The following is a 17,500-nucleotide window of genomic DNA, read 5'->3' on the forward strand; positions in this document are numbered from 1 at the left end:
ATCCAGAATCCCAGAATCACCAATAGCGAGAGCAGCCTTACGGAGAGACTCAGGAAGAGTTTCTGAATGTTAGTGGAGACATTTCTGTAGTTGTTGTGGAGTTACATTGATCATCTCATCATCATCAAGTGTCCACAGTTCCTGAGGTGTTTATAAGACAGCGGTGACATGTTCTGGTCAATAGTGTTCAGTGCTCGTCTGTGCTCAACCACAGAACAGTTTCAGGCTTTGCTGGATCTTCTGCCAGTGCGTTAGAACTGGTCTCTGTCGTCGCTTCTGAAACCAAATGTCGGCTGGTGTGTGTAAACGTGCAGATTAAGGGCCGGTAATATTATAATAAGATCCTCTTCATACGTCAGAAGGGGAGCGAAATCTGATCTGCTTTCTGGGTTGGTTTTACCTAGGCTTTTGGTCATACCTAGGATATCCAGAACCACCAAAGGAGGGAGAGCATTTTCACATTTGGCTCCAAAACTCTGGAATAGTCTTCCTGATACTGTTCGTTGCTCAGACTCGCTCTCCCAGTTTAAAACTAGATTAAAGTCGCATCTCTTCAGCCAGGCATTCATATAATCCCACAGTTCAAACTACAATCCGGCCTGTAGCTCATAAATGCCAGAGGAGAACTGGCCCCCGACTGAGCCTGGGTTCTCCCAAGGTTTTTTTTCTCCATTAGGTCACCTGATGGAGTTTTAGGACACCATTAGGTCACCTGATGGAGTTTTAGGACACCATTAGGTCACTTGATGGAGTTTTTCGGTTCCTTGCCACTGTTGCCTTTGGCTTGCTCAGTTGGGGATATTTGGGGGATATTTAATTTAATTTTATCAATCAATAAATTCCTCTTGAAACAAACTTTGTTGTATTATTTAAATTGAATACTGTGAAGCTGCTTTGATACAATCTGTATTGTGAAAAGCGCTATACAAATAAACTTGACTTGACTTGACTTTTAGCACTTTATCACGGAAAAAGTCAGATTTTAATCATATGTCCTCTTTATACTCATTAAAGACATGGGCGTCAGTCTGGTTTTAAATGTGCTGAGGACAGAGACGCATTCAGAAGTGCATTTTCAGAAGTGCTGGGCACAATGACACATTCATTTTTTTTCCTTTTTCGCGCAGGTCATGTTTTGAAAGACGATGTCCTCTATCTTACTGATTAAAAATGTTTAATAAAAAAGCGTTGCTAACACAATGCTAAATCATAAATCAGATGTATGTACAATAACATTACAATGTCCAGCAATCGATTTAAATAGTACATTGGGTTTAATTTGTCGTTTAATGAGGTCTAATACATGGTGTGTGTGTGTGTTAGTGGTGAGAATTGTCACGTGAATAAATACATAGATCCAACAATTTTATGCATGTATTTTAATGGTCCAGTGGTGGCAGAACTTTTGCCAAGTGTGTCAGAGGTTCTGGGTTCTAATCCGCACTCGAATAGTTTTTTAGTTTTTTCTCATCAAAACCAATTATGTTTATCAGTGGTTGTATATCAGGCAGGGACACGTTTGAGAGTCTCCACAGCGGATTGAAGCGCGCGTCCGAGTGAAGACTGTGCTCGAGCCACAAGAGAACACAGTATCAGCGCCACTGATCGCAGCGGCAACAAGCACTTTGATCACTTGATTTCAGAAACAACACATTTCAGCGCTAGATCGCCTCTTATTTAACAAACGAACTAAATGAATGCTCTGGTAGTGAACTGGAGATGTTTTATTTATTTGTATCGGTACATTCGTGCCGCGAGATGTTTCAAAAGTGGTGGAGACAATATCGACCTTAGCAAAAAGTGGTGGGGACATGTCCCACCCGCAAATTACGCCTATGATAAAAGACGAAAGAATTATGGGAATACTGGATTCTAAACCACTAAGAAATGCCACAATCAAGATCTTGAAGCAGATTTGAGGGAGAAACACCCAGAAACTCCTCATATGAGCCGCTCTCAGTATAACGGTCTTTCCTTGCCATTAATGCTTGGAAAACGCGTCTACATCTCCTTCCATTAAATATAATGTCTAGTGCGGTGGCTGAGATACATGTAAACCTACAAACATCATGTTGCCATTATTATAGGAATGACTTATCGCGAATCATGAGATGAAAAAATTACGTTTCAGTCGCATAACATCGGTTAATGGAAACGCCGTCATTTCGCAATAGTTTTTTATCGACATTTAGAAAATATCGCTCAAATAAACGCGGCTAGAGAGAGCCTGTTGTGTGTTCTCGACAGCAAGCGCTTTACCGATGTCGTCGTCGGTGCGATCCACCGGCTCCTTCTCCAGACACTCGCGCACCAGATCTCGTCCCAGAAGAGCCTCTGAGGAGCGCTCGATGTCTTCATCCTCCTCCTCTTCCTCAGAGTCCACTGGGGCTTCGGGGAGACCCGACAGATCCACGTCTCCCATCTCACTCTCCGTGGCCTGTGGAGGAACACGTCAAGCTTTACTTCTACAGCTCCTCACACCATACAGATGCTTATACAGGGTATATACAGGAGTTCAGTTTATGTAAGCTATAAGGTACTCGAGGCTAGTGCTGTATGGTGATCGTGAATAAGTCACGGCTGGAGGGCGTTGTTAGGCACGACGTGAAGCGGAGTCAGCCGTGACTTTATTCACGATACAGCACTAGCCTCGAGTACCTTATTGCTTTTATAAAAACGGTTACCACACAATACAAATATTAAAGCCAAAAAATATGTATCAATTAGGGCTGGGAATCGATTAAAAAAATGAACTAATTAATTGCACAATTTGCTGTAATTAATTGCAATTAATTGCATTTACCCCAAGTTTGTAATCATCAATATTTAAACTTAGAATCACCTAATTAAATTTAACAACACAGGAAAAAAAGGAACAGAAAATAGCCCTGTATTAAAATATTAAACATCAATATATTATTCTTTTTCGATAATCAAATCAACATAACCAATTTTTTTTTAAAAATTCAAATGTTTTTTTTTTGTTTTTTTTTAACTAATTATCAAAATAAAACATAGTCCTACAAAGCTATTATTACCAGAGCATGTGATCAGAGCAGGTCATTTTACTAGGGATGTCCAGATCCGATCACGTGGTTTCAGACTCGATCGGAATCGGACGTTACCTCCCGATCAGGACTCGGATATATATGTATATATATATTCTCATTATTTTTTAACACATCTATAGTTATGCGGTGGCACAGAGTTAGACCCTTTTGACTCCACACAGAAACAGCAACGCGTGCGGCATGACATCACTTTGTTGCAGAGACGCTATTGGTTAAATGCCGGCAAAGTAGAACACAGAAGCAGCTTGAAGCGGAAAGCGCGAGCGGTCTGGAGGTATTCTATGGCTGCTGTTGCAACCCAGTATCTCAGTGCCCCCCCTGCAGCTCTGTGGACAGTGAGAGATTTTTTAGTGCCGTTGCAAACGTCCTTGATGAGAACAGGCTCAAACCTGACAAGGTAGAGATGTAAGTTTTCATTAAGAAAAACATACATTTCCTTCTGTGAAACTTACTACTGTGATGACAGTAAGAGTTAGGAGTGCAGTTCCTAGAAGCACATTACTGGCTTTGCAAACACTGTGGCACTTTTATTTTCGCTCTAGATGTGTAAAACCAAGTGTAAAAACAAGTGAAAGCGCGGGCGCGCCGCTGTCTCCTTTCCACAAGCACTTGCTCTACGTGGCGTCTGTCGTTGCTATGCAACCATGAACTGCACTCTCCATGATGACAAGGAAGTATCAGCAAAAGATTAATAGATTTCTAGCCCTTGCATTAGCTTTACTACTAGATATATTTATGGAGATGAAAAATAATAAGGCGCCCTGTACAGCTATGATCAGCTGTTCGGCCGAGCATTCAACGTTGTTACGCTGCAAGCTGATCAGTTGGTTCGTTGCTGCCCCGCTCTATCACTCGCACATCATAAAGAGCAAAATGGTTTTTAATGTTTCAGTTTCTTGATTAAAATGACATCATTTGGAAGCATTTCTTCACAAACAGCTCATTATGACTCAAAATGTTAGAATGCTGCACCTACACTCGATAGTGTGAATAAGATCAGTGCAACGCAGACCACTGCATTGACAGCATGAAACATATGATCTGTCTACGGCCAGGGCTCAACGGAAGACAGAGGATGCCGGTCCAGCACTGATTGAGGATTTAAATTCGAAAATAAAAGACAGTTTGACATATTTTTTCTCGCATCTGTGATTTTTTTTGTGATAATTTGCTCTGAGATGAAGCATATATATTTGTGCGGGAATTTCTCGCACTATAAAAGCTAACCTTGCGGGAATGGTTTAAATTATGCGCAATCCCTGCATTCACGCACCAAAAATTCAAGCCCTGCAAAAGTGAAGAATTTATGTTATTTATTACTTGATTGTTCAAGCTACCTCAAAGAAGTGAGGAACATCCTGGATCTGTTTTTTTCGCTCTTCTTTATTCTTTTTTTATGTATTATAGAAGTATCGGATCGGGAATCGGTATCGGTAGATACTCAAAATCAAATGACTCGAACTCGGACTCGAGGGCAAAAAAACCTGATAGGGACATCCCTACATTTTACCATTGTTGCCCAGCATGACTATACCAGCTCAGTAGGGCTATTGCAAACAGAAGTCTACTACTGAGACATTTCACGTTATTTGAGCGGACTTTGATTTTTTTGTGCGTGATCGGTACATGATTGTAGCATTTGGGCCGTTAACGACAGAGCAGAACACGCAGCGCAAACACGGAGCAGAACATTGAGCAAAGAGCGCAGCAGCGCGCCGACACACACACACACGGAATGGAGAGCACGGCGCGGAAAAGACCCGCTCATGAAAGCTGCGCGAGAATGAAATCTGATCGCTGAACACGGAGGGGCGGGAAGGCATATTTTCGGCCTTTTCCGCAACAGGAAGTCATTAAAACGAGGCAAAAAAAGTGCTGCGTTAATTGCGTTATTATTATTTTTAACCCGCGTTAAGCATCTCAAATTAATGGCAAAGATTAACGCGTTAATTCCCCCAGCCCTAGTATCAATGCAACTATATAATGAAGTAAAATCACTAAAAGCCTTCCTTCCCCTGGGAAAAAAATAGTCCCTGACCGTAAACAGAAACAGAAGCATTATTTCACCATTAGATGGCAGCAAAGACTGTCTTTATGAGCGAGTCAGTCAGTAGAGAAGACTTTTATATTGAAATGACTCAAAGTTGTTGTGAACACGGAGAAGCGAGACACAACTGATAAATGACTAGTGTGTCACAGGAAAACCATTAACTGTTAAAAGGACAAAGGACAAGATATCGCAGCGGACATTCAAACAGATATTTTATTATGAATATAGGACTGACCTGAAGGAAAACGTTATATCTACCGTAAATGCAGGTACACACACTTACTCAATCTCTCACAATACTCTATAAGCTTCAATGAGAACAAACATATGTTTACACTGCTAAGAGTGGTTGCTAGGGGTGTTGTGTAGTGATATATAGAACCGTTGGGTGAAGCGATTTATCGTGAATAAAACACAGCTATTGACCAATCAGAATCAAGGACTGGAACTAACCATTTTATAAAGACCTTTTTTAAGACTCTTTCCATACATTTTAAGACCTCATCGCCACTTCAAATTCTAACCGGTTACATCAGCGACACTTTAACTTAGATGGTTAACTGGAGATGGTGGTCTAGTGGGTTAAACCACTGAACTGGTAAATCGAAGGTTTCTGGTTCGATCCCAGCAGTCACCACCAGTGTGTCCTTGAGCAAGACACTTTACTCCACGCTGCTCCAGGGGAATTGTCCCTGTAATAAGTGGGACAAGCGAGTAAGTCGCTTTGGATAAAAGCGTCTGCCAAATGCATAAATGTAAAAATGTAAATGTAAACTTACATTGAATATATATTGATTGTAACATAGCACAACTAAACATAGTCTTAGTGATAATTCATTATCAATGCAACATAATTCAGAAGGGTTGAAACGAGGCACAAGAATTAATTGTCAAATTAATACAATTCTTTGTACAAATATACAAAATTAAAAGATAATACAAAATGTAATTCCTTGGAAAATGGCATTTAATACTTTTTAAGGGCCTTAATTTTCTCTAAATTGATTTATCAACTTTTTAAGACCCAGCGGACACCCTGTAATAAACAGGAAAATATCAGAATCAATGATGCAAACTTCATTCAAATTCTGCTGTAAAGCAGCTCTAAAAGACAATGGTGTCATTATTCAGCTCAAGTCAGTTCAGTGATTTGAACAAACATCAGTGATTGTGGATGTTCAGTCTGAGGAAAAGAAATCATGAGGTTTATGTTCTTCAGCACATCTCTTTAATGTCAATGTGACCTCTGCTAAACCGATTTAGTAAACGAGAAGAAGGGATTTCTGAGAGCTTACATGTGATTCACTGATTCATGCACTAAATGCAAATATCAGGGTCCAGTGTGATGTATAAATGCTTTCCTGTCGTGAGCCACGAGCAGCGCTGGAGTTATTAAAGGAGTCGTGACATGAGAAAATCTCATTTGCCTTGATCTTTTGACATGTAAGAGTTCTTCAGATCAGATTGAAGCGTGACCTCTGTGTCTGTGTGATTGTGTTTAGGGTTAATGAAAGTGTGTCGTTCACCTGAGCACATTTAAAGGGGTTGTGACATGAGAAATCTCATTTACCTTGATCTTTTGACCTTTAAGAGTTCTTTGTAGCATTAAAACATCCTGCGAGTTTCAGAGCTTAAAACGTCCTCCTCATTATAAACAAATGATTTATTTAAACAAGCTCCTAAAACAGCTTGTTTTGATATTGTTGGGATCTGTGATGTCACACAGGCAAATATATTTGCATATGCCCGCCTCCAAAACAAGACATCGACCAATAGTTACACATCATCACTCCATAGGCTCCGCCCACTGGCCTTCAGTCGCTTAACGGCTGAAATTTGCCTAGACTGGATGGAAGCGTTGTGTCAAATAAAAACATTGATAATAATCATAAATATTTCTTGAGCATCAAATCATCATATTAGAATGATTTCTGAAGGATCATGTGACACTGAAGACTGGAGTAATGATTCTGAAAATTCAGCTTTGATCACAGGAATAAATTACAGTTTAAAATATATTAAAATAGAAAACAGTCATTTTAAATTGTCATAATATTTCACAATATTACTGTTTTTTGTTTTGTTTTTTTATCAAATAAATGCAGCCTTGGTGAGCAGAAGAGACTTCTTTTAAAACATTAAAAAATCTTACTGACCCCAAACTTTTGAACGGTAGTGTGTATGTATATATATATATAAAGAACATATTAAAATAAAAAATGTGTCATGACCCCTATATTACCCCAGCTATGGGTAAATAGTTCCACTGCCTTGTGGGGTAGCCTATAGAGGCGAAGGCTAAGGGAGCACACCCTGAAAAAAAAGACAAAAGGCCTCAACGGCGGAACAGGCGGAGGATGATGGCTGACTTAAGTGGAGCATCACAACGGCTGGGAAGGCGGATGAAGGATGCAGCAGTGATGGGTCCCCAGTCGTCTTGGACTCCGTGCCACTGGATCCTGACCCAGACCTGCCAAGGACCGTGTGGTGGTTGTCTGTGCACCAGCCTCCACACGTTAAATAACGCCACGCACAGGCGTCCTCCACAAAGGGAATCCACCCTACCACTCCCGGATAAAGTCCTATGGCGACCAGCGAGTGGCGACGGGGGCAGGTTTGTGTAGTCTGGAAGCCCCTAGTCATGAGCTGGCACATTAGGCGATGGGTGTCAGAATCAGTCGCTGGGCTCTTGGAACGAGGCAGAAGAGCTCTTCGGCAGCTACACCCATGACTAAGCAGTCCTATTCAGGATCCGCTCTGCTTACCCCACATGGGGAAGGGGCTAAAAAAGGTGCCCTAAAAATAGCCTGCCTCATACCTCCCGACTGGATTACTGCGTCCAGAGGTAACACCCCATTTGCGGTCAGAAACAAAAGAAATTTAATTTTGGAGCCTGGAATGTGCGTACTCTGATGGACAGCACCTCCAGTGACAGACCTGAGAGACGAACCGCCATCATAGCCAGAGAACTGCAGAGATGCCGGATTGATATAGCTGCTCTCTCCGAAATCCGACGGGCAGGTGAAGGGCAGTTGAAGGAGGAGAAAGGTGGCTACACTTTCTTCTGGAAAGGAAAGCCAGCCGATGAGGCTAGAAACCATGGAGTTGGACTTGCCATCAAAAATCAGCTTGTCAACCACCTCTCCGAACTTCCTGTGGGGATCAGCGAGCGCCTCATGACAATCCGTCAGTAGTGAGCGCCTATGCCCCTACCCTAGACTCCGACGTGGAAGAAAAAGAAGCCTTCTACGCCTGCCTGGAAGAAACCCTGTCAAAAATCCCCAAGGAGGACAAGATCATCCTCCTTGGAGACTTCAATGCTAGGGTAGGCCGGGACCAACACCTCTGGAAGGGCACTATTGGCAAGGAGGGCATCGGTAACATCAACTCCAACGGAGTGCTGCTTCTGAGTAAATGCGCTCAACACAACCTCGTCATCACCAATACTCTCTATCGACAAAAAAACAAATTCAAGGCATCTTGGAGACACCCTCGCTCCAAGCAATGGCACCTCATTGATTATGTCATTGTAAGGGCCAGGGACCGCTGTGATGTGAACATCACAAGGGCCATGATAAACTCTGACAACTGCTGGACAGACCCCCGCCTCATCCGATCCACAATGTCCATCAAACTTAAAAAAAGGAGGAGGATTCAGAAGAAGCAGACCCGGCGAAGACTGAACCTTGACAACCTGAAGGAAACTGCCATCCAGCAGCTACTTCAGGACTCTCTCGAGAAAAATCTTCAGCAAGAATATCCTGATAACATCGAAGAGCACTGGGGCCTTCTCAAATCCACCATCTATGACTCATGCAAATCCACCCTTGGGTATCAGTCCAGGAAACATCAGGACTGGTTTGATGAAAATGACATAGGCAAGGCAAGGCAAGTTTATTTATATAGCACATTTCATACACAATGGCAATTCAAAGTGCTTTACATAGAAGAAATTAAAATAATAAAAAGAAATAAGAATAATTAAAACAGTTTAGAAAAATAAAAAATAAAATACAGTACAAACAGTCGGACGAACATTGGCACAGTGCTCATTCAGTAAATGCATAGTTAAACAGATGTGTTTTGAGTCTGGATTTGAATGTGACTACAGTAGGAGCACATCTGATCTCCTCTGGAAGCTGGTTCCAGCTGTGGCTGGCATAATAGCTAAAAGCAGACTCGCCATGCTTAGAGTGAACCCTTGGTATTTCAAGCTGATATGATCCTAATGATCTGAGTGATCTGTTGGGTTTATATTCAGTGAGCATATCTGCAATGTATTGAGGTCCTAGGCCATTGAATGATTTATATACCAGTAATAATACTTTAAAATCAATCCTAAGTTTAACTGGGAGCCAGTGTAAAGACCTGAGGACTGGTGTGATATGTTCATATTTTCTGGTTCTGCTCAGAATCCTGGCGGCAGCGTTCTGTATGAGCTGCAACTGTCTGATGGTCTTTTTGGGAAGGCCAGTGAGGAGTCCATTACAATAATCCACCCTGCTGGTGATGAAAGCATGCACAAGTTTCTCTAAGTCTTGTCTGGAAACAAAGCATCTAATTCTTGCAATATTTTTCAGATGATAGTATGCTGATTTAGTTATTGCTTTGACATGACTACTGAAACTAAGGTCTGACTCTAGTGTCACTCCAAGATTCCTGACTTGATTTTTGGTTGTTTGACCCCTAGAGTGAAGGTATGCGTTCACATAGAGATAGAACAACTTATCTCCAGAAAACGAAAAGCCTTCCAAGTGTGGCAAAATGACATAACATGTGAGGCCAAAAGGGCAGCACACTCCAGAGCCAAGGCTGACGTTCAGAGATTGATGAGGGAGCTCAAGAACAACTGGTGGACAGAAAAGTCTCTGGAACTCCAGAGACTGGCAGATTCAGGTAACACTAGAGGCTTTTTTAGTGCCACTAAGGCTGTCTATGGCCCTAGCCACCGCGCCTCAAATCCCATGCGCCCAAAAGATGGACAGACTCTTTTAACCCCCTGAGGTCTACGGTATCGCCGGCGATACCAGCTCGCTTTTTTTTTATTAGTGTAAAAGAAACTCATAAATACTCTGTTGACTTTGATTTTCCATAGGAGTTTCATACATCAATCGATTCTGTTAAATGTGTATTATTTTTGTGTATACTCACAATAAAAACAAAGTGTTGTGCTTTTTGCCAAATAAAGAAAAATAAACACGAAGCGAGTTCTGCCTTCTCTCTGCCAGTGTAGTCCATTCTGAAACGCGTCCGAAAATTAACAATAACTCAGCGAATACTCAGTCAAACAGACATTCAGACACACAGGCATGAAGATTGAATTCTCTTCTTTTAAATGAAGTAATTTATATATAAAAACAATTATTCTCATCTTGTGAAATCTGTATTAAAAGAGAGCGATTCCAGTCGAGCTCATCTCATCTCATTACGTTATAATCGGCCCCGCCCACGGAGAGCGCGCGCTATTCAAACGCAAATGGCTGAGGCAATCCTGTGAACGCCCCCATCAGCTCGAGAAAACACACAAGTTTATTTAGATCATTGTTTACACCGTCTTGCAGCGCTGTGAGGAATAATACTAATGGAAAATGTCCCTCAGAAGTGCGGGTATATCGAGGAGCGAGCTGAGGAATACAAGTAAGTTTTTTCCTTCTCACGTGAATTTCTTCACGTGGGTTTCTGTTTATGAATGAATAAACGGCAGAGATGCGCGCTGTTTACCACAGCTGGCAAAGACAGTTTAAATTTAAATCGCGTGTGTGAATGAATGATGATGTTTTAGCAAACTGTATTGCTATACTGAGATAAGTAAACATCGACTGAATGTTGAAATAAAATGTAGGCTATTTGTATAAGCAACGTATTAAACTGCAAATTAACAATATGCCCTAATATTTCATGAAAACAACGTTACAGTCAGACGAAATATGAAAGACAACATTTTGTTGACCAGATTTGGGTACCGTTTTTACTGTAGAATATACTGCCACATCAAATAAGCTTTTGTTTAGCCATTTCTATATATAAAATACTATTTTTGTCAAAAATAAAGTCATCAACTAAGATGTTAGCTGTTCCAATGTTGGTTATATTCAAACTAATGAATACATAGATTAAATGTAGGGCCTATAATCATTTTTTTTTTACAAAGAAAGAGTACACTTGAAATATTGTTGAAATTGTAATTATTGTTGTAATTGTAACCGTTTTAATAAAATAGCAAAACATATTTAAAAGATAGATGTAAGCAAAATCTTAAATGGTCAATATAAGTCTTCTTCTAAATATATCTTTTGTCCTTTCATTGTGGCTCAGTCAGTGTCACACCTGAGTGAATGGCTAATTATGCAGAGTGGGTGTATTCTAAGGTGTAAACCACTCCTCGTTCACGCCCCCTCGCATATTGGCTTTCCAAGCAAAACCTGTTTTACATCAATTTAAATCAATGTATGGTTTTATGTGAACGATAAAGCAAGACTATTTTCACATAATTTTGAAGAAAAAAACTATAGGCGACGACATCCATAAGTCAAAAGTCTTATTGCCACATATTTAGTATGTGTTTTGTGGCCTTATTTCAAATTTTTTAATTTTTAGTTTTTTCGATAACCACGCATAAACATTATTCTCTCAAAAATGAAAACATGTACATACATGTGGCTCACATATTATTGTAGTCCTGTTTGTGCTATATAGAGTGAATTTACACCTTTGCCATTAATATGTTTATAAGCAACTGAAAAAAGCACAAATGTCAGAGCATGTCAGAACACCCCCAGGGCCCAAAAAAACGCTCAGACTCCAGAGGGTTAAAAGACAATGACTCCATCAACACACGTTGGAAGGAGCACTTTCAAGAACTTCTGAACCGTGACAGCTCAGCCGAACCAGACATCGCCGACCATATCCCGCAGAGTCCCATCAGAGAAGACATGGGGGAACCTCCAACCCTAACTGAGGTTCACAATGCCATCAAGAACCTCAGGAACAACAAGGCCACTGGTCCTGATGGGATCCCCGCGGAGGTCTTAAAGGAAGGAGGACCAAGGCTCTGGCATCATATCCACCATCTTCTCGTCAAGGTCTGGGAAAGGGAAGAGCTCCCCTCAGAGCTCCGGGATGCCCAAATTGTTACCATATTCAAGAAAGGGGACAAGGCTGAATGTGGAAACTACAGGGGTATCTCGCTCTTATCAACAACAGGCAAAGTCCTTGCTCGTGTTCTCGCCAACCGACTGCTACCACTGTCTGAGGAGATACTCCCTGAATCACAATGTGGTTTCCGTCCGTCTAGGGGAACAACTGACATGATCTTTTCTGCTCGCCAACTACAAGAAAAGTGTCGGGAACAAGGACTGCCTCTGTACATGGCCTTTATAGACTTGACAAAGGCCTTTGACTCCGTGGATAGGCAGGCACTGTGGAGCATACTATCAAAGTATGGATGTCATGCCAAATACATCCGTGTACTGAGGCTACTGCATGACGGCATGTCAGCCACAGTGCTCAACAGTGGCTCTGAATCTGAACCATTTACTGTAGAAACTGGAGTCAAACAGGGATGTATCATTGCACCCACCCTATTTGCCATCTTCATTGCAGCCATACTCCACCTTACTGGCCAAGAGTTGCCACAGGGGATCCCAATCCTTTACAGGACTGACGGCAGGCTCTTCAATCTTAACAGATTCAAAGCAAAGAGCAAAGTCAGGAATACCACCATCATGGAACTGCAATATGCCGATGATAACGCCATTGCAGCACACTCCCCTGAAGACCTCCAGGGCATCCTAAATGCCTTTGCCAAGGCATACAGAGCCCTGGGTTTGGCCTTGAACATCAAGAAAACTCAGGTTCTGTATCAACCAGCACCCAACCAGCCGTCACTCCAGCCCATCATCAAAGTGGATAACACCACTCTGGAAAGCGTGGACCACTTGCGCAGAATCTTGCGTTTAACAGGGACCACTGGAGAAAAGCAGTGCAGGAAGGTGCAGCACACCACAAAACAGAACTCCGCCGTGCCGCAGATGCAAAGCGGCAACACCGCAAGGACAAACAGAGAAAGGCTCCACCACCACACATAACCTCAACCTTCCAATGCCCACATTGCAGCAGAATCTGTGGATCACAGATCGGCCTTTACAGCCACCTGAGGATCCACAAATAAGGCGACCCAACAGAGAGGACAGTCATACTCGTTTCGAGTGACCGCCGAAGAAGAAGATTATAAGTGACATTCAGAGAAAACCATGTTCGTGGCTTGTCGTGTGTGTTTATGTTTGAGTGTGAGTGTGTGTGCGTGTTAGTGTGCGTGTGCATGAGTGTGTGTGTATGTGTGAGTGAGTGAGTGAGTGAGTGAGTGAGCGTGTGTGTGTGTGTGTGAGTGAGTGAGTGAGTGAGTGAGTGAGTGAGTGAGTGAGTGAGTGAGTGAGTGAGTGAGTGAGTGAGTGAGTGTGTGTGTGTGTGTGTGTGTGTGTGTGTGTGTGTGTGTGTGTGTGTGAGTGAGTGAGTGAGTGAGTGCGCGTGTGTGTGTGTGAGTGAGTGAGTGAGTGAGTGAGTTAGTGTGTGTGTGTGTGTGTGTGTGTGTGTGTGAGTGAGTGAGTGAGTGAGTGAGTGAGTGAGTGAGTGAGTGTGTGTAAGCACGAGAACTCCTGAAGCTGTTCTTGCACTAATGCCAGACCTTTATATCTTTATACTGTATTATTTATGAACATCAGAAAAAATACAGTTTTTTCTCCTCACCCAAGCATCACAAAGATCAATCTAACAATAGAAGAGGAGAGAAGTCCGAGAGGAAGCAGAACTCAACTCAAAACACAGATTCAGTGATTCTTTTGAGTCATCATTAAAAAATGTTATTCATGCAGAAAAACGTCCAAACTTAGAAGTGAGCGAAAGGAGGACCAATTTCTTTTCATGTGCCATTGCCCCTGAATGTAAAGAGTGCAAAATATACCTTGCATTTTTAAGAATAAGATTAATGTTGGGGATTCAAAATTGTGCCAAATATGCAAGTTAGAGATAGAAATGGTTGAACAGTGTAGTTTGGTGTAATATATGCACTGTTTTACATATTCATTATATTTTTAGTTAATATGTTAGTGATGTCTTCATTATTTAATGCATGTTTGAATAAATCTGTCATGAAAACTATTATTGACATGAAATGATTAAAATAGTTATTACAGTTTTTTTATTGTTTGGTTTGTTGTGGAGAATGTGATATGTAAATTAGCTAACACTTTACAATATGGTTCATTAGTTAACATTAGATCACAACCTTAGTTAACATGAACAATACTTCTTCAGCATTTATTAATCTTAGTTCATGTTAATTTCAACATTTACTAATACATTATTAAAATCAAAGGTTGTATTAGTTCACATTAGTTAATGCACTGTGAACTAACATGAACTAACAAGCTGAAGAAGAGGTTGTTATCTAGCGAAACGATATGTCATTTAATTATTTTTTTTAATAATTTATAGACTTTTTACCTTCAATAGTTGCGATTGAGCTGATCAACAAACGGACAGGGAACTACATCATCACGTTGAAAGGTCACTCCGGCGCCGGCAGAAGTACCGCCCCACTGTTTACAATGCGACCGTACGTAGGAGGATAGTTCAAATAGTATTGTTTGCTATTATATATATATAGTAATAGTATTGAGTGAATATGAATAAGAATAGTATATGAATAACATTCTGATGAATATGAATAGTAGTTCAAATAGTATTGCCGGCGCCGGCGTGACCTTTCAACGTGATGACGTAGTTCCCTGTCCGTTTGTTGATCAGCTCAATCAGAACTATTGAAGGTAAAAAGTCTATAAATGATCTATATATATTTTTTTTAAATGTCCTATCGTTTCGCTAGATAACAACCTCTTCTTCAGCTGTGATCGCGTACAGCCCGTTTAAACACTGCAAAGACTTTGAAACTGCATTGATTTAGACTTAAAAATGATGGTAACCAATGAAGTCCATTGTTAGAAGAAAAATCCAGAAATGTTTTCCTCAAAAAACTATTTCTCTCCCCCTCAGGAAAGAAAGACATGGATATCTTGGATGGCATTGGGGTGAGTAAATTATTAGGAAATTTTCATTTTGGGGTGAACTAATCCTTTAACTAATGTACACTAATGAACCTTATTGTAAAGTGTTCCTGAAAATTGTTATGTCTGCCTTTCTGTTGATGTTCAAACAAGAATACATATATTAAATTAAATTAAACTTAGTCGTAAGTACGTCCCAAATCGTAGTATGTTGAAACGAGTATTCCAAAGATATCCGGATGGTTTACTTTTTCCGGTCAGAATCCGAAGTGCAGATCCGTGAACACGCTAATGGCTAATATTACCCACAACCCATTGTGCATTGGACGAGGATTCAATTAGAACTACAAACATGAGTAAAAAGTGTTAAAAAAACTACAGACATGGAGGATGTGCAAGTCTAGTTAAGTAGAGAGGTTTAAATGTATTTATTCCATGTTTTCCACATTATATTTAATCTGCAGCAGCATTGTGAGCATTTGCAAAGATACGCTTAGCCATTAACTTTTAAATGCATCATTATATTCAAACTGCAAACACATGAGGAGAGTCTCCGCATGAGAGACCCAGATCAATGTGCGGCAACATTTCTCTCCGAAACGGTAGGAAAATGAATTAGATTGAATGGAGGATTGTGAAGAGATGATTGACAGGCCAGTTTACAGTGACAGGACGCACGTAACCAAGCGACCGAGCCGTCCGTTAAAGATCAATTGATTTTTAGGACCAATTTTATTTTCACTTTATATTAAAGGGGTGGTATAATGCTCTTTTTACAAGATGTAAAATAAGTCTCTGATGTCCCCAGAGTGTGTGTGTGAAGTTTTAGTTTAAAATACCTCATAGATATTTTTATATAGCATGTTAAAGTTGACACTTTTTGAGGGTGAGCAAAAACGCACCGTTTTTGTGTCTGTCCCTTTAAATACAAATGAGCTGCTGCTCCCGGCGCAGGGGGCGGAGCTTCAACAGCTTGTGTCCTTTTACCTCACACACACATGCACTGAAACTTTTCACATGCAAAGAGACTCAAGAAGAATGTAGAATGAACAGGACATTTCTGAATGGTTAGTTGATGAGTTTATGTAGCTGATGTGTAGTTATCTTCTAGTCATTGATTAGCATATTCTGTCATGATAATCTATAAAGCGTGTTCAGGGGCGGGGTTTATGTAAATTTTAGGGTTGGTGATGTCACTTTGCAGATGTTGTTTATGCTCAAACAGCAACATTACACACTAACTAAAGTTAGACAAGTCAAATCATAATCAACCACCCCTTTAATGATCTACCTGGAGTATGTATGTATGGAATGAAAGCTTGAATGTTTTTTTAAATTTTGTCTGTTGTTTGTAAAAAGTTTGTATTTTTTTCCCCTTTTGATATGGACCCATGGGTCTGAAATAAAGAATATTATAATAATAAATAATATTTGTGCTTCCAGACTATTGCCCCTATTCAGTTCTCTGAAATATAAAAGTGCATGTTGTCACTTTCACTGCGCACACGTTCTTCACTGGCACTGGACTCAGACTGAGATGAGGAAGCACCTGGTAGATGTCTGATAGGCTGCTGCTCCCCGAGTCACTGGCGATGCTGCATCCTGATTGGCTGGGAGGCATGTGCATCTGCTGGGGGGGGTGGTCCGTCAGGTGCATCTTGCTGAGGTCAACAGGAAGCTGTTAGAACGAGACAGGAAGAGAGAATGGTTGAGGACATCATTTATAATGCAGATCATGAGCAACCCTGTCTGGATTAGCAGGACTGAGAACACGAGAGAGGAAAAACACGCCAACTTCACACACACGTAAAGCACACTTAATGAACGAATCTGGTCAGAAAATCTAATTTATAAAACGGATAGTTCTGGTGTGGTGATGTCATGAGCAATGGCGATTCTAGGGGGTGGCCTGGGGTGGCCGGGGCCACCCCTGAAAGCTCATTGGCCACCCCTGTGGCCACCCCAGATCTGATAGGTAGGTCAAGTTCGTCAACACAAGAAACGAGAAATGTTGTCAATCAGTGATGACAGCTGATCAACTGATTTAGGGCCAGTTTCACATTTTTAACTAACACAGTATCGGTCGTACTGAGACTGTGAGAGCTGATTTCTGCTCAGCGGACGTTTGGCCATGCAGGTCAGATGACCCATGAGATAAGAGCACGCGCTGCACGGTGCACCTGCTGCTGCTGGTCCGTGAAACAAGAGGACGTCACACAGTTGCAACAATACAACAACGATAAAAACGCTGGAATCAGTCGATTGAGAGGTATGGTCGGGACCCAACGCAACAGAGTGCGGCACGGGAATATAGATCT

General features: G+C 41.2%; 1 protein-coding gene across 1 annotated transcript in view; it reads right to left on the reverse strand.

Moving 5' to 3' along the window:
* Positions 1–17,500, reverse strand: part of rapgef6 (Rap guanine nucleotide exchange factor (GEF) 6) — a 165,445-nt gene that overhangs the window by 48,419 nt on the left and 99,526 nt on the right. The window contains 2 exon segments of the mRNA XM_082140848.1: positions 2,260–2,437; positions 16,732–16,860. Of these exon segments, the coding sequence (XP_081996974.1) occupies positions 2,260–2,437; positions 16,732–16,860 (307 nt within the window).

The sequence above is a fragment of the Leuciscus leuciscus genome (assembly GCF_965113295.1).
Source record: "Leuciscus leuciscus genome assembly, chromosome: 16".
NCBI classification, from domain to species: Eukaryota; Metazoa; Chordata; class Actinopteri; order Cypriniformes; family Leuciscidae; genus Leuciscus; species Leuciscus leuciscus.